Source organism: Carcharodon carcharias, chromosome 8 (assembly GCF_017639515.1).
Source record: "Carcharodon carcharias isolate sCarCar2 chromosome 8, sCarCar2.pri, whole genome shotgun sequence".
Classification (NCBI taxonomy): Eukaryota; Metazoa; Chordata; class Chondrichthyes; order Lamniformes; family Lamnidae; genus Carcharodon; species Carcharodon carcharias.
The window spans coordinates 156,878,884-156,899,623 of NC_054474.1; the positions used below are offsets into that span (position 1 = coordinate 156,878,884).

At 42.6% G+C, this 20,740-nt stretch overlaps 1 protein-coding gene across 1 annotated transcript in view; it reads right to left on the reverse strand.

Annotated features, from left to right (window-relative positions):
* ccdc180 (coiled-coil domain containing 180) overlaps positions 1–20,740 on the reverse strand; it is a 151,068-nt gene that overhangs the window by 19,190 nt on the left and 111,138 nt on the right. The window contains exons 29-37 of the mRNA XM_041194471.1: positions 17,581–17,747; positions 14,827–14,894; positions 14,070–14,276; positions 11,538–11,625; positions 9,806–9,880; positions 6,001–6,067; positions 3,906–4,050; positions 2,366–2,526; positions 1,488–1,625 (exon numbers count right to left, since the gene is read on the reverse strand). Coding sequence (XP_041050405.1) covers positions 1,488–1,625; positions 2,366–2,526; positions 3,906–4,050; positions 6,001–6,067; positions 9,806–9,880; positions 11,538–11,625; positions 14,070–14,276; positions 14,827–14,894; positions 17,581–17,747 — 1,116 coding nt within the window. The remainder of the gene's footprint in view (positions 1–1,487; positions 1,626–2,365; positions 2,527–3,905; positions 4,051–6,000; positions 6,068–9,805; positions 9,881–11,537; positions 11,626–14,069; positions 14,277–14,826; positions 14,895–17,580; positions 17,748–20,740) is intronic.

Genomic DNA, 20,740 nt, shown 5'->3' on the forward strand with positions numbered 1-20,740 from the left:
AGAACAAAGATTTCTGCTTTGTAAGGCAAGATTCTGGAGACATGCACATCTTGACATTCTTCCACCCTGTGCCTTCTTGATGAGCACAGTGGATCCCAAAGTGTGTTGCAACTCTCCAGGACTCTCAGTGCCTGAATTTGCTTAGCGCCTGCTCATCTGCTTATCAGAGTGTGGTTCCTGACTCTAAAGACATACTGACAGCCTGGGTTCCCCACATTTGCCTCACTTCCCTCCATCCTCTCTCTCCTTTGCTTATCCCCCATCCCTTTGCTTTGTTTCCCCTGTACCTCTCTTTTGTCCACATTTTGTCCACATGTCCTTCATCTGCTAGGCTTCCTTCTCCTCTTGGGCCTACCTGTGGACTGGTTTGGTGGCTGAGACAATGGGATTTGGTCAGGGCCTGCACTTAAAGCTTCATTGTGATGCTTGATTGGTGTCTGAAGCTTGCCCGTTTATTGTAAATGAGGGGTCAGGCCCAGTTTCAATCAGACCTCAAGCCACTGGGAACCGGAATGGGAAGCAATCTCTTCACTGACTGACTGTCAGTTTTGGGAACATGTCTAATTTCTTGGCGTATTTCTCCTCTCTCTCTCTCTCACACATACACACACACACACACACACACACACACACACAGAGTTATCAGTAATTAGAATCTTTACATTGTCTATTAATTTTCACTGCTTTTTCAGCCATTGTCCACCTGCTATCAGGAACTCACTTCCCAAAATCCCATCATCCTGTTACCTCCCTTTCATCCTATTAACCAGACTTTCACCATAACCATCTCATGGACACACTGTTCTTACAGAGAAACAGTTTCATGGGTGCGAGTAGCCCTTCATGAGCTCACTCTTTATATGATTAACAGTGAGAGGTTTGGCTGATTTTTATCCCTCCTACCTTGCCTGGAACTAAGGCCAATTATAACAGCACAACTGCTCCCGCAGCTGAGACCTGGGGCTTGATTTTCAATTCTGGGTCAGGAACCCAATGCTCAGATAATTTCCAAGTCTTGACCCCCCATGCTGTAATTGTGTTACACGTGTGATGCAGTCTTCAAATGTAAATGCATTAATCGGACTAGCGGTGTGCTTAGTGCCTAATTATTGGCGCCGACTGCTGCTAGGAGGGGGGAACTGCCTGCAGAGCATGATCATCAAAGACGGATGGCAGCCATGATGGGGCCTGTTGCTGCCTTGCAGAAGAGAGGAGGCAGCACCTCAAAGGACCAGCAGCCTCAACACGCACAAATAGGGCCAAACAGCCAATTTGAAAGTAAGGCACAAGACCCGATGCAAAGTTCCTCAGCTCCCAAATTTTTTGCCATCAAAATAACCTTTAATTTTTGCCCACGTTGAATCTGACAGCTATACACTAATGTGCATGTTAGTAGCTTACGAATGGATGTCTGCTAAAATTGGTGAAAAAGAATTGTTGAGTGTTAGGGGACTGTTCAATATTGGGAATTTTCACTGTTGTCTTGCCTTCTGGTTCTCTGCATTGCTATTGATCGCTGCAGCCTCAGCATCCTGCCTTTCTTCCTCCTCTTTGCACAGGCTCAGCAGCATCTCCAGGTTATTGGGATGACCCAAAATTGGGCGCAACCTGCGTTTGTTTTCAGTCTAATGAGAAGAAATATAACAGGGGAAAATGAGCACTATATAATGCACACAGGGCACGTCCTATTATTCCATTTGTAATGCATTCTAGCTTATGTCTTATCCTTGTTTTGTGAGCTCACCAAAGAAAGTGAAATTAAACACTAACGATCTAAGTATAGATACCACGAAACAATAATTTTAAAAAGTCTGAAGACCATGACAAAAAATCCAAATCACAGCTCTCATCATAACCACACTTTGTTCAGAATAGTTAGGTACTTGTTTGACCGGCACAGACTCGATGGGCCAAAGGGTCTTTTTCAGTGCTGTAGACCTCTATGACTATGACTCTATCTTGGGAGAATTCTACGTTGAGTATCTTGGAGGGTTAAGGATTAATAATCAAATTTTCTTGCACTTTGCAAGCTACAGCCTTCTTCAAAATTGTGCCAGGAGATCTTTTTATGTCTACCTGAAAGTGCAGATGGGGTCTCAGTTTAACATTTCATCCAAAAGACAGCACCACTGACAGTTCAGCTTTCCTTCAGGAATTGCACTGGAGTGTTAAAAAATCCACTCTATCATAAATGTGTGCGTGAGTGGATGTGGAAGCTAAGATTGGGGTAATAATAGCCCTCCACAAGCGCCCTGACTGAGAAGCATAACAGAAAAACACAATCAAGCATCAACAACAGAAAAGGGGCAACAAGCAATGCTACGTTTTTTATACATATAGATTTTTTTCTGTTTTGCTGTTTTACCTTAGCGTTCTCTAGTTGCTGTAGTTTCTTCCTGAATGTGGAGCGTTTTTCTGCCAAGGCCTTTGTGATAAAATCCATGTGTTGCTTGAGAATATTGTTGATTAGGAAAGGAGGTACAGAGGAGACCAACTCCTCAAACACCTTCAACTGCTCTCTGAACTCTGAAAAAATAATAATTCTCTATAGAGACTAAATGAAGGTTGTAATGTCTGCTATGGTGAAAAAGGAAACCTTATTGTAGTTATCAAAATTTGATGGGATGCATATTGTTGAATCCAAACAAACTGCCTGATTATCAGTAATTGTGCAACCGGGGCCACAGACTCAAGCTTAGAAGAGGAATGGTGGACAGATTGTTTGGTGGCGAATTTCCATTGGGATTCTCTCCCACTCATCCCCCGGAACTGTTCATACCATTTTTCAAGGGTTTCCAAGATGAGTGTGAGAGCTGCTATGAAAATTCAATCCACTCGTCTTTAACTATTTTACATTGGGGCCGGAGGGTGAAGGTGGAGGACAAACTAGCCAGGGAGAGAATGGAGGTGGATAATATTGGTGGATCCATGAGCGGATACTTGGAGGACTCCAGAGGCAACGGTGGGAGAGTGAGAAGAGATGCCATTGCAACTGCTTGTCTGGATACCACTGGACAGATAAGAATGGAATCATTTGGAGGCCCACCCAGCTGGACGACGGACGAGAGGCGTTGGAGGAGGGTGATGTGGCTAACCTTGTCACAGGCTGCAGATATTTCACAAAGATCAGAACATCAGACAGCATCTGTGGAGAGAAACAGAGTTAATGTTTCAGGTCAAGATGACCTTTCTTCAGTTCTGAAAGGTCAAATCAACTTGAAACATGAACCCTAATTCTTTTCACAGATGCTGCCTGACCTGCTGAGGTTTTCCAACAGATTTTTTTTTATTTCAGATTTCCAGCATTTGCAATATTTTGCTTGTGTAAACAATGATCAATCTTGTTACAGTTACAACTTTTGGAAAATTTTCTTTGGAATTGATGTTCAGGCATGTATCCAATGTTTTGAAATTTGCTCCTTCCTCCAAGGTGAACAGCAGGGGCAAGAGAAAGAAAAAAATGGATAAGGAGAATATTTCAACTTACTCAGAGAAAATGATTGAATGAACATGTTAATTTTGATATTAAAGAAGTAAATGATAGCAATCCAAGAGAGGATGGGAAAGCAGTGAAGCTGAACAGAGGTAAATGATTTACATTTTTGTAACATTGCATAATATTTGTGAAATATTTTATGATAAAGCTATTTCTGACATTTCAGTACCATAGGTGGTCTGTGTTAAATTACTGGACCTCAGCCAAGGTGAAGCTGAGACCCTTACTATTCCTGAGCTAGGATAAGTAACAATCAGTGGGAATTTTTGTTCCTTACTCCTGATGGAGAGCATAACTGTCAGCATTGAGTGAGAGCATGCCCACAGTCCACAGTAGCTCTGGCTAAGTATTTATTTGTATACTTTGTTAAATTATATTGATGAAGTTTTAATTTAAAACTTTTCATTACCTTGCAGACAGTTACTGTGATAGACATCAGCCTGAGCTTGATACGATAGCATCTTCTGAGTCAGATCATCTGCACATTGTTCAAAAGTGTCCTTCAGGTATTCAGATCTGTAGATTGGATGTCGGTCCTTCTTTTTGTAAAAGTCCTAATACGGATAAGAAATGGCATACTTTCTTTAATGACTGTTTTTGAGTCCACAGAAACAGGAGGAATGATATGTATGAAATTGTTGGGTGTTATACAGATACCATGGTGAGAGGAGAGAAGTCACAGGACATATAGGTAAAAATAAATCATATATCCAGTGGGTTGCCAACCCACTGAAGATCTATATCCAGAAGGCTGCTGTGTGCAGCCCTGGAGAAAAATCATAGGGCATTAAAAAAAGATTTTTTTGTCATTTTTTTTGAACACTTTTTACCATGTATAAAAATATTGAAAATGGAAGAGAGGCTGTTTGGCTGAGAGTCAATCATCATCCAATTGGGTAATGAGTCTTTTTGCTTTCCAATTGGCGTAGGGAGGCAGAGCGTCACAAGGATGGCTGTATTGGCTGAATAATGGCTGGAGTGTGTGGGCTAGTCATGTGATGAAACCTCCAGGAATACATTTAATCACAGTTTGCAACCCTAATCCAGTAAGGTCACCTTAATAACAAGATGAGGATCAAAAAAGCACTTCAAAGATCAAGATTGCTCCTTCCATACGCTGAGGACCATACCCCATCTACTTTATCTGTTCTACATCCGTATTCTATTCTAAAAGGCATTTGTGGCCCTTGGCAGTAGCCCATGATTTTAACACTGAGCCTAGAGGAGCACTCCTGCAACTTTTTGTCATCCCTTTAAAGAATGCTAGTTGGGCTGCATATGTATGCATTGGACTTGATGCCTGTTTCTGGCGTGGGCTCTGGACACCCATTGCCCCATTGCTTTGGTTATACCAATATTGTGGGTGGCAGTCGTCAATGACTTGCAATGAACACATATGTCCCTGTGTGCCATATTGGAAATTTAAATGCCCATTCAGCACATAAGAAACAGGCTACGTGTCATCAAAGTTCTAGGTCTTACCAGGCTATCACATTAAGAAAGGCCACTTAGACAAAGTACTGAAACACTGTTAGCATGCTGCTGAAGGGGAAGGCCAGGGAAAAACTCACAAGGAGGAAGGGAGGTTATTTAAAAAACCCTGAACTTAGCAGAACAAGTTTGAGGTGTTGCACGGTCTACCCTGTTCCTTTAGTACAACACATTATCTAAATTGTTGAGAACAATGTATAATTTTTAAGTTGAATAGGTATATTTGTGAGAAAGTCAGAGAAGAGTTCAGTGTGTGTCAGGGAGAGAAGACAGGATTTTAAGTTCTCCGATAAGAAATACTATAAGGCTACCGGGAGAATGAGCTAAGGGAACTTATGTGTGCTCCACAGTTGAAGTAATAGTGTGTTTAGAGTGCGGTTTTGGGTGTTTCAGGGAGAGATATGAGTTGGGTGAAAAGTATTGAGTCAATGCTCAGGTTTCACCGGAAGAAAACTATCTGCAACTGTGCCAGTATCAAGCGAGAAGTCTTTGTATCAAGATAGTGGTAAAAAAATCTTCACTGGTTTATGAACGGAATTTTACAGCCCCATTTTGGCTGGAGCAGGGCAATAAAATGCGGTGAACCGTTCAAAAGTCCATTGACTTCAGCGGGATTGTAAAATCCCGCCAGCATAAAATTCTGCCCTATCTGTCTGTAATGATATTGCTGGGGTGAGGGAATAGTAACTATCTGAATCATCTTCTTGTGTTTGTATTGAGATTTTTCCAACCTTTTTTGTCTGGTGTAATATAGTTCATTTTTTCTTGTTTAATAAATATTTTATTCTTTGTGTTAAAAGTTTATCACCAGACTCCTGTGAATTTGTTCAGTAACTTTCTGCCTTGGTTTAAAAATAAAGGTTAGGATCCATCTAATCAGGTTTCACTCTGGGATCTGACTTGCCCAGTATTAACATCAGCTGGAATCATAATAAGATGATTATTGCAAATGAGAGATCATGGCAAAATGTTCATCTCTTGTATGCCAGCTAAAGAACAGGATAATTGCTCACCTCAGCAACTGCCAGTAAAGCATTAGTGTTCTCCCACAAAATGAATTTTATGATTCCTTTAAAATGGCTGAAAAAGACAAATGGTTCATATTAAAGTTTCACACATAATCGCTCTGGGGCTGAAGTTTCAGTGGTGGGAGCGGGGGGAGGGTTGGTGGAGTTGTGACTAGAATGATGACCAGTGCCTCATGGGTGTTCACTGGGAATTCCTATTGGACGTGGGCAAAAGTTCCATCTGTTCCTTTAAGGTCTGATAGAAACATAGATGTTACCAAGGAGGTGATGATAGTGGAATTTACCATGGCTCCCTCCTCTTCTGCCCTGAAAAACCTTAACAAAGGCAAGATAACAACATCTGGATGAGTGGAGCAGTATAAATGGGTCCCACAGGGTTGTTCTAGGCCACAACTGCATTAGATTACAGGAAGCAACCTGGAAACCGTGCTCTTACAAAGGCAAGCAATTCTTCAGACATGCCCCCAACCCACTTCCCCCCGCTACCCCCATCCCCCCCCCCCCAACACCACCACCACCACCCCACCACACTGGGTGCCTCAGATATTGACACTGGCTTCTATTTTATGTAACAAACTTGACTCTGGAAACTCCTCCCACCATTGTGCACAATTCCTGCATCATTATAGTTATGGGGCCAGAGAAGGAGGCCAATGTTTTTTCATTAGGCTGTTTCAAAGATGGCCTGTTCTGACTGGTCCACTTCATCACAAAGCTCTTTGGCTGGACTAAGAGAATGTTTCTTGCGGTAAAAGATTACTAACCCTCCTCCAAGCAGATCCAATTTTAGCTGATTGTTAAATAGTGCATATAGAATTTCTGTATATTTGCTCATCCATTATCTCAGGTGGTTGCTGGGAGCAACTTTGTTATAAAAAACCACTAGGGCTGATTTTATGTCCACCCTGTTGTGAACCTGTTGAGGGTTATAAAGGCAATCGGATGATTTGTGAAGTGTGCCCTCCCACCGCCATTTTATTCCCTGTTTTTAGTTGTGATAAAGTCGTCCACCACAGGCAGGAAGGGGTCTCGCTAAAATGTAAAAGTCACACTTTGATGATATTCAGATCACATGATAATTTAACTCAAAATCATGGGACTCATGGGAACTCAGTGGCTCAGTGTGTCAGAGTCACTGAAGCAGTAAATAAAAGGGCACACAGCCATAGCTCAGCACATCATAGCATTGTTTTACCATCTGGATGCCCAGAAGGATTTCCAGCTTCCAGATTGCTTTTTTTCTCTCACTTTTTAAACGGATCTCCCCAAACCCCTATCCATCCCATAAGCTTTAGCAGCTTATCTAGGGTGCTCGAATTGCTTTTGAATGGTGGAACATTTGGAGGATGATGGGCAGCTGCCTCAATAATCACATTAGTTGTAGCTGCACTATTAAAAAATGGCAGGTGAGGTGGTGCTGCTTGTAGGAGGCCATACTCAGCAGATAGGTTACACGGGCTGAGAGTCACTTTCTTGGACCTATCTAGGCAGGTTACTGCAGACCCCTGGTTCCTTCATCACCAGCGGGGAATGCTTTGCCAATTACTGTCAAAGCCTGCTACAGAGGACATCAGCCAGTCTGCAGTACACAGCAGTATTAAGCAGGTCACCAATGCCCTCCTTGCAATGCCTGACCATTACATCTCATTCCTCACTCATTGCAGGGAGTTGCAACTGTGACCAGCTTGTCCTGTGTGCAGGGCACCACTGACTGCACACATGCTGCTACCAAGACACAATACAAGCCAGCAATATTCAACAGTAGTAAAGGCTACTACATCATCAATGTGCAGCTAGTGCCTGCTCATACAAAAACAAGATTTTTCAAGATTCTGGAAAGTACCCAGGCAGTTACCATGTCACATTTATCCCAAGACAGTTTACAATCCCCCCATATTCCTCTCTCCCAGAAAGGTGGCAGGATGGCTGCAGGGGACACAAGACATGTGGCTCATGACACTCCTTGCAAACCCCATCACATCTCAGAAATACAGGCATAATTCAAAAGCAGGGGACCACCATGATCATGGCTGCATACACTACGGATGCTAGCGCAGAAATTCATAAGTCAACATGGTTTGGGGGTTCGCATAAGACCCATGAAGGTCCATGAAGTCTCCATATCATGGGAGGGAATTACATACCTCACTTCAGAAATGCACCATACAGTGATCAATAAAGGTACTTCATCCCATTTAGATAACATTTATACAGACACAGAGGCTGCTATTAAATCACACTCCAGAGCAAAATGTCAAACGTGATAAAGGTAATTTATTTAGTTGCAGACATAATAGTCTTCCATTCATTTCTCATCCAAGTGAGCTACCAATAGTGCTTTTCATTAACGAAGGTATACCAGCTGTACTACTTCTATGAAGTGCTCCATTAGAGCTGGTGAAAACCTGTTCTTCCTCATGCTGGGATCCTTGAGATGATTGTGGCTGGTGACTTCAGGGTACCCGATTGAGCCAGTGAGAGTCCAGCTGCATTTTGCCACACCTCAGTTGCTACAGGGACTGTCTGGCCCAGCTGTGAGCGGCACATTGACAGCTATTGGCAGAAGATGTGGCAAAGGAGGAGATGTGCTGGCATCCTGAGGGAAAGAGAGAGACCGAGAGAGAAACAAGTGCCCTGGCCCTGGCCAATTGCGCTCTCATCCAAATTCTTACAAACTCAGAGCTACAACTTTTGAACAATAGATGACCCAAATTTCACAGTCAGCGGCAAAGCAATGATGCTCGAAGCTGACCCCGAAGAAAGTTGAATACAAAGATCTAGCAATCTCTGTGGCATGGATTTCTCCTTTCTTAATGTCAAGTTGAATCTGGTGCCAAGTCCAGCCATTCAGCAACAGTCATTAAGTAGAATGGGCAGCCAATCACATTGAAGTATTCTCACAGACAGCAAACCAGGAAGTAAAATGTGTGCTTATATCCTTCCCTTTAAATTTTGGGGATAGAGAAATACATGATTGGGACATAAGTTACTGAAATATCAAAAAAAACTTTAAAAAATATATATATTTTAAAAGGGTGAATTTTTATTATCATAATGGAAAAGTTGGACATTCCAGAAAAATATAGGCTGGGATTTTCTGGCCCCGTTGTGGGTGGGACCCACCGCGGGAGAGGCAGTGCCCTAGCCAGAAATCCATTGACTGGCAGCGGGACCAGAAGATCGCTGCGGCGGGCCGGTGTGGAAAATCCCGCCAATAGTTTTTCAGGTAGAATGAGGTTACTCAGAAGTGATTATTAACTTAGTACACTGTTAAAAACCCAGTTAAACCTTACTCAAAAAAGTGTAACTTGTTCAAGGTTTTCTATAGCGAGACTAATAGTGTCAAAGGCAAGTTCTTGTTAGTTCAATGATTTCTACTTATTGCAGTCTAGATGGGGAGCGTAGGGGAGGTGGATTTCAACTGTGCACCCTATGGGGAAGAGTAGAATTACTAATGGTAACTTCTAGATTTCCATGTTTAACTGCGTATGTGCAGACTCCAGGTGTTGATGTCTGTTTCAAAAGAGTAATGATAGCAAACAGTGTCCGTATTGCAGTTATTTTTACCATTAAATCTGGGCTATTCAGATAGTGTGTCACATATTATAGGGAATCTCACTGTAATATGCTACAGGTGGCGAAATCCTACTAAGCAGCATTCTAGTGTGAAACTTGCCATGTTATCCTTTGAGTGTGTCTTAATAACAGAAAGCAATTACTTTATAATCATTTATAACAAAAGAAAGTACATCACAGGCATCTAAAAAAATTAGCTTGAAAATTTACATACTCAGGTACTTCTGCTGGTTCGTCAAAAACTTGATACTTTGCCTCCAAACGGTTTACCTTGTAGTATTTGACTGCACTAGAAAGATAAAAATGCTTAGTTGTGCTTCTTATCTGACAGCTGATTGACCCTAGAGATATCAAGGACAACATGCAGTCAAAATATTTGACAAACAAATCCAAAAAAGTGAATTTGAAATTAAATCATAAGTTATTGATGGTGCTGCACTTCTGCATGGTACGGAGCCTATAAAATAAAAGGCAATTTTGTGAATTCATCAATTCATATTAATAATTTTTTCAATTTCATTAGGAGATTCTGGTAAATTTCACCTCTCTGTGCAGCTAATGCAAAAGGTACGCTTCAGTTTAGAAGGACATACTTGCTAAAGCAATAGTTCCATCCAGGTCAAGGAAGGAAACATTTTTGTGCTAATACCCAGCATCTAACTGAAATCCCAAATGAAAGGCTTAAATTTATATAGTAACATGATGCTGACATATCTCAAAGCATTTCACGCAAACAATTATTTTGGGAATGATTGACTTGTTATGCAGAATACAATGTTTATCCCATGGAGACATGGAAGACTAGTGGCATAGGGTCAGTAAACGACTGCCTGCTGGCACCATTTCTCTTCTGTTTTGTACTGGTTCTAGGGTGGGCAAAGGCAGCAAGCTGAACTGAAGATTTTTAACCCTGGGGATGGGTTTCTGATTGTAATGAGTGTCAGACACCTGGCTGACCAAACAATGTTCATCGTCTCTGCTGCATTTATCACGCACTGATGAAAATGATTTAAGCAATTTCACTTGTGACGTTGAAATCAGGACACATTAGAGAAAATTAGAATGCCCTGGTGGTACATATTTTGCAATATCAGACTTTTGTTCAGTATTTTTGTTTATAACTTTGACAGAGGAGCTTAATTCACAGCTGCATTGCAGAACTCTTCAAGAATTGTTTCTTTTCCATAAGGTATCAGTCACCATTAACAAAGTTTGACATCTTTTAGTTAAAAATTAACAATGAGAAACAAAACATGTTCTGTGTGTGAGTCAGTACTCAGAAAATTATTTTTGGGATAGGCTGCTCCACCAGCTTAAATAAAGGTACTGCATTAAAAATGTGCAATCTTTTCACTTTATTATTCTTTACTAGTTATAAAAGATACTGGAGATGAGAATGGGATGAGGGTAGAAGGCTATTTGACTGGGGGGGCGGGGAGGGGTGCGGTTGGTGACTGGAGGTCACATGATGAAACCTCCAGGCACACACCCAAACTCAGTTGGCAGCCCTAGCCTAAGCAGATCTTCCCTTGTAAGGCAAAACAGTGCGTTGTCAACTCACCTAGGCTAAAATAATTCTTTTTTTGGCTGTCTTCAGCTCCCATACTTCTAAAGAAGCTAACCAATACCCACTGAGATGAATTACTTTGTTCTGATAAATGTTTGGAGCCTTCAATGGGTATCGCACCAGGTTCAGATGAATGAAGAGAGTAATTTTTTCCAGCAAAGTCTTAGAACAGTCCCTGAAACACTCCTTCAATGTTAAGGCAATGGGATAGAGAAAGAAGAGCCAGCCCTTCCTCCCCCACCACCCAGCGACCTAAATTTAAAGGTGCAGTCTAAACGAGAGGAATGAATGGAAATTTAAAGACTAGACAAGCTAAAATAGAAACTTAAAGATTTAACTGTGATGAAAACGGTTTGAGCACCAGTTTACTTTTACAGACCTGGGTGTTGATCCAGTCTTTTGCCCTTTGGAGGACATACCCGGAGAGCGCACAACTTGGGAACCAGAAGAGGATGACATTCGAGAACCTGTTGAAGTGAATGAAGAACAATATTATTTTCAATGAAACTACTGCTAACATTCCATACACCTACTGATATTTCTGGTAGTGTTCTTTGTTATTCTACACACACAGAAGTATACTAAATTTCAATCAGCTGCTTCAATGGCCCAATGTAGGGTTTAGTTGCGAAACATGATATAGGGTGAGCCTTACAAATCAAAAGTTCAATTCCCAATCTGTGATATGTTAACTGATCTAAACTGTGATGGTGACAAGAAAATTATAATTAGTCTCAATGGGCTAGATTTTCATCCTAGAGGGAGGTAGATGGAGTAAGGAAATTTCTGGTTGGCGTGTTCACCTCAGGAGAAGGTGCTGGCAAAAGCAGGATTTTCGCTCAGAGGTGCTAATTGGAATCAGGCCTAACGAAACAGTTAGGAGGCAGCCACAGGGGCTGCCAGTTGCCAAGGCGGGCTGATTAAACTGCCCCACTTGGTGCTCTGAGACTTTGTTCCAGTTGGTTTATTGAATATTAGGCCCTCTAGCCCTCACACCCAGTCCTCATTCCACATCCATGCCAACTCAAACCCTATACCCACCTCATGGCTCCTCATATCTTTCATGCCAAACTATGCTGCTTTAATTGCCCTACAATTGCCTCTCACACTGTCCATGCTAACTTCTGCCTCTCCATACACTCCAATGGCCTTCATACCCCCATGCCAAGTTATCTCCCCTCCCACCTACTAGGGCCCCTATACAAAGCCTTGGCATATCCATGCTCAGAGGTCAATAAACATTGATCTCTGCAATCAATCTCTTGGAGAATCAGAGCTGTCAATCAAGCGATAGAATCACTTCCATCAAGTGATGGAACATTTTCCACTTCCTTGGATGAATGCAGCTCCAACAACACTCACAAAGCTCAACATCATCCAGGATAAAGCTGCCTGCTTGATTTGCACTGCATCCACAAACATTCACTCCCTCCACAGCACCTTCCAAAACCACAACCGCTACCATCTAGAAGGACAAGGGCAGCAGACACATGGGAACACTACCACTTGGAAATTCCCCTCCAAGCCACACACCATCCTGCCTTGGAAATATATCACCGTCCCTTCACTGTCACTGGGTCAAAACTCTGGAATTTCCTCCCTAACAGCACCATGGGTGTACCTACATCACATGGACTGCAGTGGTTCAAGAAGGCAGCTCACCACCACCTTCTCAATGGCAATTAGGGATGGGCAATAAATGCTGACCTAGCCAACGATGCCCACATCTCATGAATTGATAATAAAAGCAATGTTTCCCTGGGATGCAACTGTTTTAACAAAAATAATGGATGTCTGGGTTCTCAGCCAAGCCTCATTATGTATGCTTTGTTGAGAGCCCAGGCATCCATTACTCTTGCTGAAACAGCTGCGCCCCAGGAAAATACATTGCTTGATTGACAGCTCTGGCTCCCTGATCTCTGTGGTCAATTTCACAAGGTTTATTCACACAAGGTTAAATTGTTTCAAGGGTTTGTTGGTGGTTTCAAGGGTTTGTGGCTTCTGTAGTTGATACTTTAAAGGGTCTGGATGACTGACATTTTTATTGCCTTACAGTGAAATGACATGTTTTTAATATGGTGGAAAGCTGTGAATAAATTAGATTTTTAAAGCCTTTTTTACACATGCTACTTTTGCTAAAGGGTTCATTAATTTTATACAGTATATAGTGGATCAATGAGCATGAATCACCATAGCTTGGCCTAGTGCGTATGTGGGGCCATGGGGGTTGGGGGCATAGCTTAGCATTGGGGGTACAATGGGCCATAGGGGTGTGGGTGGGTGGGCCTTATCTTGGCACGGGGGCAAGAGGAGGACCTCTTGAAAACACATTTTAAAAGGTCCGCTCATACAGATTAGGGTTCACAACTTTTCTGCAGGGCTGTGAACCGCGACTCTAAAAACCTGGCCCCATGTCATGAAGGTTGCAGAGGAGTGGGACTTGCCTATTCCTGTTTGGAGCCGCCAGGTCGGCACTGCTGAGTGAGGGCTTTTGCCAGGAACCAGCCCGCATCTTTAAAGACACTCCTGAAATTCAGACGCCCCGAGAATGGAGTCGGGAATCTTGGAATTGTGACCTGCCCACCATTTTTAAAGGGCTCCTGAATCACCCTGACTCAATTAAAATTCAACCCAAAGTCGCTGGAGAAAGATTAGACAGGGTTTCCATTTCTGATTGGGATTTAGAGACCTTTGCTGGGCAGTGTTTGGGTAAGGCTAGGATAGGGTTGGGTTGCAATGCATATCCTTGGGTGTGGATGGGCAAGGAGGGGAGATAAGGAAAGAAAATTGGAAAAGGAGAAAAGGCATATGTAGTAGCTGAAGGTATAGTCTCTCCTACTGTCCAACAGGGGTCACGTGATGTTCTTGGAGGCTCCAACCAATCAGCCCTAAGACCGTGTAATCTAGGGACGAGGCTTCCTGTTGAGGATCTTGTTCAAGCATGCAGCATCTGAAAAGTTCTCTGTAATAAAGTTTATCTGTTTCTTGTTGAAACCTATCCGGTACATCAAGTCATTAGACATAATTTGAAAATTTCTGGGCAATTGACTAGCAAATGTGACACATTTCATTGACACACTCAGGAACCATTCATTCCAGTGGAAGATGTAGTCAAATCCTATAACAAAAAGCAGCAATAAAACAAGCTTGTTATGAAAATCAAGCTTATTTAATGACACATTTTGTTTTGCAGAGTTGGCAACCCTCCAGTAATTCACATTCTTCATGTATTAGCTTCAACAGTATCAGCGGCATATTTTAATTTGGGTGTTGTTAAGCCAAGCTCCTACCTGATATCCACACGTAGATACTGTTTAGATGGAGGCACTGGGCAATTGACTTATTTTTTGTTCCGTAGAACCATAGAAAAATTACAGCACAGAAGGAGCCATTCGTCCATGCCAGCCCGAGGACACCCAGGTGCCCTTTCTAATCCCATCTTCCTGCACCCGGCCCATAGCCCTGCAGCTTACAGCACTTAAGATGTACAGAGGTCAAATATGGTGGTGCGTTATCACCGCTTCTTTAATCTACAGATGGTAGCAACCCTTGCTCTGTATTTTTCGATAGGGGAAATAGGAATAAACTCAATTTGCTGCCCAGCCACTACCTCTTTTGCTCACTATGTGAGTGGCATTGGAAATGCAAAGGATTCTGCTATGTCATACCTCTAACTGTAGATTGTTCATCAGCTGTCTCAGGCTCTACTTCAGGCAACACTTCTGATTTATGGGTGCTGCGGGTTACAGACAATACAGGATTATTATATATTTAATACCAGACACAAAATTGTGGCATTGAATTACAAAAGTTTAATGTTTGATGCAACAGACCTGTGCCAACTATTTGAAGAGTCCACTCACTTAGTTCTGTTCCAGTGCCACTCCCCATTCCCTATTACATTTTTCTTTTTCTAAATATTTCTAATTATGTATTCATTTCCCTTCTAAAATCTATTATGGAATCTGCTTCTACTGCTCTTTCTGATAGGTCACTACATATCCTGACAACTCTTTGCCTGGGGGGAATTTATTTGCATAGCACCACTCCTAGAAGTTCTAGACACTTAGGTCAATTCCCCAGATCCGTGCTGGCTTCCTCATTGATATCATTGAAGAACATTGTATGGGCCTCAGAAATAATGGCCCACATGCTGTCTGCCCCTGGGGAATTGATGTAGACCAAGTATGGATGCTCAAAACGTCACAATGTGGATGAGCTTTTCCCTCAAATTCTTCGAATCTGTGCTGGGAATTTGCATTTTTAGATAAATAAAGAGATTTGAATTTCAAAGGAATCTTACTCTGTTTAAAATGAGCTAGGTAAGCAAGGCTAAGGAATGTGTTTATTTTTCCCAAAGATTACTAACAATATATTGGCAACATGAAAGTTTTTATATTATGAGGAAGATACATTTTCAAAGACATATGGAATAATAGAATTTACATATTAAAAAGAGAGAAGCATATATAAAGGACAATGAAAGGCTATGCATTTGAAGGCCATGTTAGATCTAACAGAAGTGTATGAAATAGCCATAATGAAGCCTCCAGCATTTGTGCATAAGTCTGCTGTACAAGAAAACTGAAATTGGGGAAAAGTCATTTGGAATTCCACTGTCAAGTATTGTGTTCACTTGCCGATTCTGTTTTAAATCTAAAATCTAGTCTAGGCTGTTGCTTTAAAGGGGGTGTAACTGAGGGTCAGGGTAATTAGGAATTTTAGGGGTAATTATAGTAGAAATAATTATGTATGCGCTTGAAATCTTTTATATTTTGTTAATAAATATTTTAAACTAATTTTTAAAATCTCCAAAGGTCTTGGTGGACTTATTACTTTTGAATTCAGTGCACACATCTTATAATAAATACAAATCACAAAATGGTTATGATAGCGCAAACAAGTTTCCCTTGTGGATTTGGTCTGCCTGTCACACATAGTCTGCCTCGTCATAACACCCACTGTAAAACTGCTACCAGGTCGGGGCAGGCGGGAATCCTGCCCATGCAATTTCACGCTCCCCCTCCCCTCCACCTCAGAACCCATGGAGGGGAGCTGCCTCAGGGAGCTGAAGATTTGTGAAATCAAAAATAATAAACTTACCAATGTTAGAAACATGTCCCCTCATGCAACTCTGTCACGTGAGCAGGGAGATGTTACGAATGAAATTTTAAAATTTTTATTTAATTTTTAATTGCTGTTGGAAATCTCATCCTGCCCGCGGATGAGGTTTCCTGAAAAATCCAAAGGGCGTTTGGCCCTTTCACCTCCCCTCCAACTGTAAAGTTGGACAGGCAGCGAAAAATTTCATTCAATTATAACTTTATTGGCCTTAATAGATCTGTTAATTGTCGGCGGGCACGCTGCCGACTCCTACTCGTGCCCGTCCACCGAAATATCGGGCGTCATTTTACGCTCAAGCAGGTCGGGCGCGTGCCTGCCCACTCAGCACAAATTTCAGCCTTATAGAAAGATAGAGATATACAGAGCTGTGAATTCCAACACTAACACTCGGGGGAACCCCACTGTTTACATGGCTCCAGTCCCAAACGTAGCCAAAACCATTATTTTCTGTCCTTTTGTCAATTTGCTAAGCATGCTGCACATTCCCTTTAATATCATACTCCTTAATTTTATCAATAACCTCACAAATATATTTTTTGGGTTAAAGCTTCTTGTACTCTTAACAATCTACAACTTGTCCATTATCAATAGACTCAGTTATTTTCTTGAAGAACTTGATTAAGTATGTCAGACATGATTTGTCACTTACAAATCCATATCGACTGTCCTTAATTAATATTCTTTCCAGTGATCTATAACTTCATCTCGTGTTATGGTTTCCAGAATGTTACCAATGCTGGGCTGACTGGTCTATAGCTTTTTCCTTTCTCATATTTTGAGCAGAGGTATTACACTGGCAATCACCCAGTCTTATTACACAATTTCCAAATCTGAGGACATTTGAAACATTTTTGAAATAGGTCCGCTGGCCCTGGACGAGGGCAAGGGAAAATAGTCAGAGTTCCCTCTGAGATCATTATCCAGTCACTTCTCGTAAGTGATTTGATGATGTGGACAATCATCTTGTTTGATATTGAATGCAAAATTGAATAACTGCACTCAAGTCATGAAAGAGATAGAAAAATATTCAATACAGATAATAGGAAGGTGATCTCACCTCTGTCTCAGCAGAATGATCTCCCTTCTTCACATTTGGCGCTAGGTGCCATTGTCTTTTACATTTGTGCTGTTTAATCTAAGGACTCAAGAGTACAAAAACAACCAGCATCCTACATTTACTTTTGTGGGCCAGAAAGCTTTAACCCATTGGTGAATTGGTGAATGCACACTTCTGGAGCTCTATGCTGCCATCGGTTTCCTGCTAGTACCAGGAAAATCATTAAACTATTTTCACTTACTGTAGTATTTCTTTGATGACACCAATGGCCACATCTTCAGTGGCAATCTTTCCCTTTCTGGTGGGCTGCAGCAGATTCTCATTTACTTTTCTCTCCTGTGTGTGAAATTCAACACGAGTGGCTGTGGCAATTGGGCCTTGGAGGGGAACTTCTGTTAAGGCTGGTTCCTAGGATAAAGAAAGATTATATGAAGCCTAGTGGCTCAAACAATTTATGATAGACAATGTCTTTTTGGGCATTTTTATTTATTAATGTTGATGAATAGCGTGCTCATCAAAGCCAAATACAATAAAGCCATCCTTTTGTGCCATACAGAGTTACCAATGTGAACCACTTGCCATTTGTGCTGAATATGCCTTATTTTTATTGCAAGGCAAGGATCAAAATGGCAAAGCTGGCACAAAGTGCTGCCACAAGTGGCCATTTGCCATTGTCCCAGGATAATGACAGGAGAACCCACTCCTGAAGAGGGTCTTGCCTCTGGAGGCAGCAGAAATGGGGTATTAAAGGAGATCTGTATACTGAGGTTACATGTGCACATCAGCCACTACATCTTTGCTTGCAGGCTATTGCTAATTGTCAATAGAAAGGTAAAGATTTGGGCTCAGCATAGTTGTTGAAATACATGCATCTGTTCTACAGAAAACTGACTTCACTGGAATGCCAAATCTTCATGATTGGACCATGCCAAGAGACCATGCTGATGATAGGGATGGGATGATATTTCTAACAAAACAATTTTCCAAAGTCGCTGCTCAAAGTTAAAGGGAAGCTACAAGCAGCATTTCAACAGGCAGCAGAATGCTGGTGGGAAGAGTAAGGTTAGAAAACAAATAATTGGAAAGGGTTCATCAAAGGAAAAGAGGAGCGCAATAATCAGAATGCAGGTAAACTATTCCAAACACCAAGAACAAAATAACACCTATGTGGTTGTGTTATGATCACACCCGATGCTAATTGCTGCGCAAACCAAATCCCAGAGGGAAACTTGGCTTACGGGCCGTGCCCTTTTTTTTTTGTATTCTGAAAAACGAGAAGAAACCGTACTGATCTCAGCAGCAAGAAGTCCAGTAACACTTTTGGGATTTTAAAAATTAAAAGTAAAAGTTTTATTAACAAGAATAAAAGAAAACTTAAGCACACGTGATTGCAGTTGCACAATTAAAATTAGTCTTACAAAACATTCCCCCTGGCCTGAATTTCACGCTTGGCGTGCACACCAAATCGATGGGAGTGAAAGCCGATGTGGAATCCGCTCTTGGCCGCGGTCGCATTGCGAATGCAATTTCACGCTGGGTGGTCAATTAAGGTCCACCCAGAGTGAAACGCATCCTCTCAATGGTCGGGAAGGGCTGGACAGGGACGGGAGCCTGTTGGGCGCCAGTTCCAATGGCGACCCGGTGGGCGCTTTAAAACTGGCAGCTGTAGCTCCCTGAAAGCTACCGGGGAGAATCTTTGGAATCTGTCCAGGAGACCATTTCACTTGAACAATGGCCTCACCAATGGCTGGAAACGGCAGGCGGGAGGGCCATTGGGTGGGCACACAGCCCCCTTCCCATTTCTAGGATGAGTGCCTCACAGTCGTTGTGGAGGAGGTTGGTGCCAGGTAAGACACTCTAGTACCCAGGGATGGCAAGAGGAGGCCAATGCACCTGACCAAAAAAAGCCTTGGAGGAGGTGGCAGCCGAGATCAGTGGCCATGACACTGTTAGGCGCACATGGGTGCAGTGCCGCAAAAGGTTCAATAATTTGCTGCGCTCGGCAAGGGTGAGTAACCGAGTTGGCATGGATCAGTGTGGAGAAATGTTAATGGCTAGCTGATGACCTGTGGAGCTCAGGGGTGTTAGAGTTTGAGTCCCAACTGTTACTGACACCAGAGCCAGCCAAGGGAGTGAGCCCTGGCTGCTTGGACTGAGTTCCTTGCGGGTCGAGGGCCACGACTTGGATGTGCCCTGTGAAGTGTCCCAGAGGGCAATGCATATAGAGAGTGGACAAGTCAATGTTCCTCTGTCATTTCAAAAGAAGAGAAGCAGTAACACCAATGAAAGACCAAGGCAGGCAATACTAATGACATGTCGTTGTTCTCCCTCTAGAGTCGCCAGGTCATCCTCGAACGTTGGACCCCAAAGAGCCCTTGACGCCAGAGTACCACAGGGCTTTAGATGCATCTGCCTCACACCCCCTCGCTGAACCAGGCACCAGTGCAGATACCAGCACTTCGTGGGCATTAGATTGTTGGCTAGAATATCAGTGCATAGCAGTGAGGACACGTCACACTCGCTGGGCAGCAGGCAGAGGCAGAGAATGCCTAGGGCACCAGAGTTGAAAAACTGCTGGAGACCAGGATGATGCTGAGTTGAAGAAAAATGATGTACCTCTGGAGTCATCCATTAGGCGGAAGATGCTGGATGTCCAGAAGGATGTGTGGGAGAATCTGGTGGCGATCCATGAGGGTATGTGTGCCATGGTCTCTGTTGTGGAGGAGTCCATGTGGAGCATGAGCACTACATTGACCCTCATCACCAAGCGCACTGTCTCCTCCATTGAGAGAGTGGCGACTCTCATTGAGAGGCAACTCCAGGGATAGAATCAGGGGTTCCTGGGGTTGCACTCCAGGGATAGAATCAGGGGTTCCTGGGGTTGCACTCAGACCTGCAAGCTCTCACACAGGCAATAACTAAAATTCAGAACAGAGATGAAGCTGTGTAGTTCAAATAAGCAGCCAGCAGCAAACCATCTCCTAAATTTCTCACCACTCACAATGGCAATGATGCAGATCCTTTTTATCCTGCCCTAAGATGGGTAAAAGTGGGCTGCCCGCCTGCCCGTTTTGCCCATGCAACAAGCACAAAATCATGCAGGCAATGTAAAATTGGGATCAATTGTCTTTTTAATGGCCTTAAGTGGCCCTTTAATTGTTGGTGGGCATGCTCTGACACCTGTATGTACCCTCCAATCTGAAGATTGCATGTGTGCAGGATGACATCAGGACGCTTGCCCGGTGTCATCCCACACTACTTCACCGCCCTTCGGATCAGGAGGGGCCCCTAAAAGACTCTACTTGGTCAGACCCATAAGTAAACACCTTCCAGGCAACACTCCATTACAGATGTTTAACTATAGAAATTTAGGGAACCTGCTGTAGCTTTAATAGAGGCAC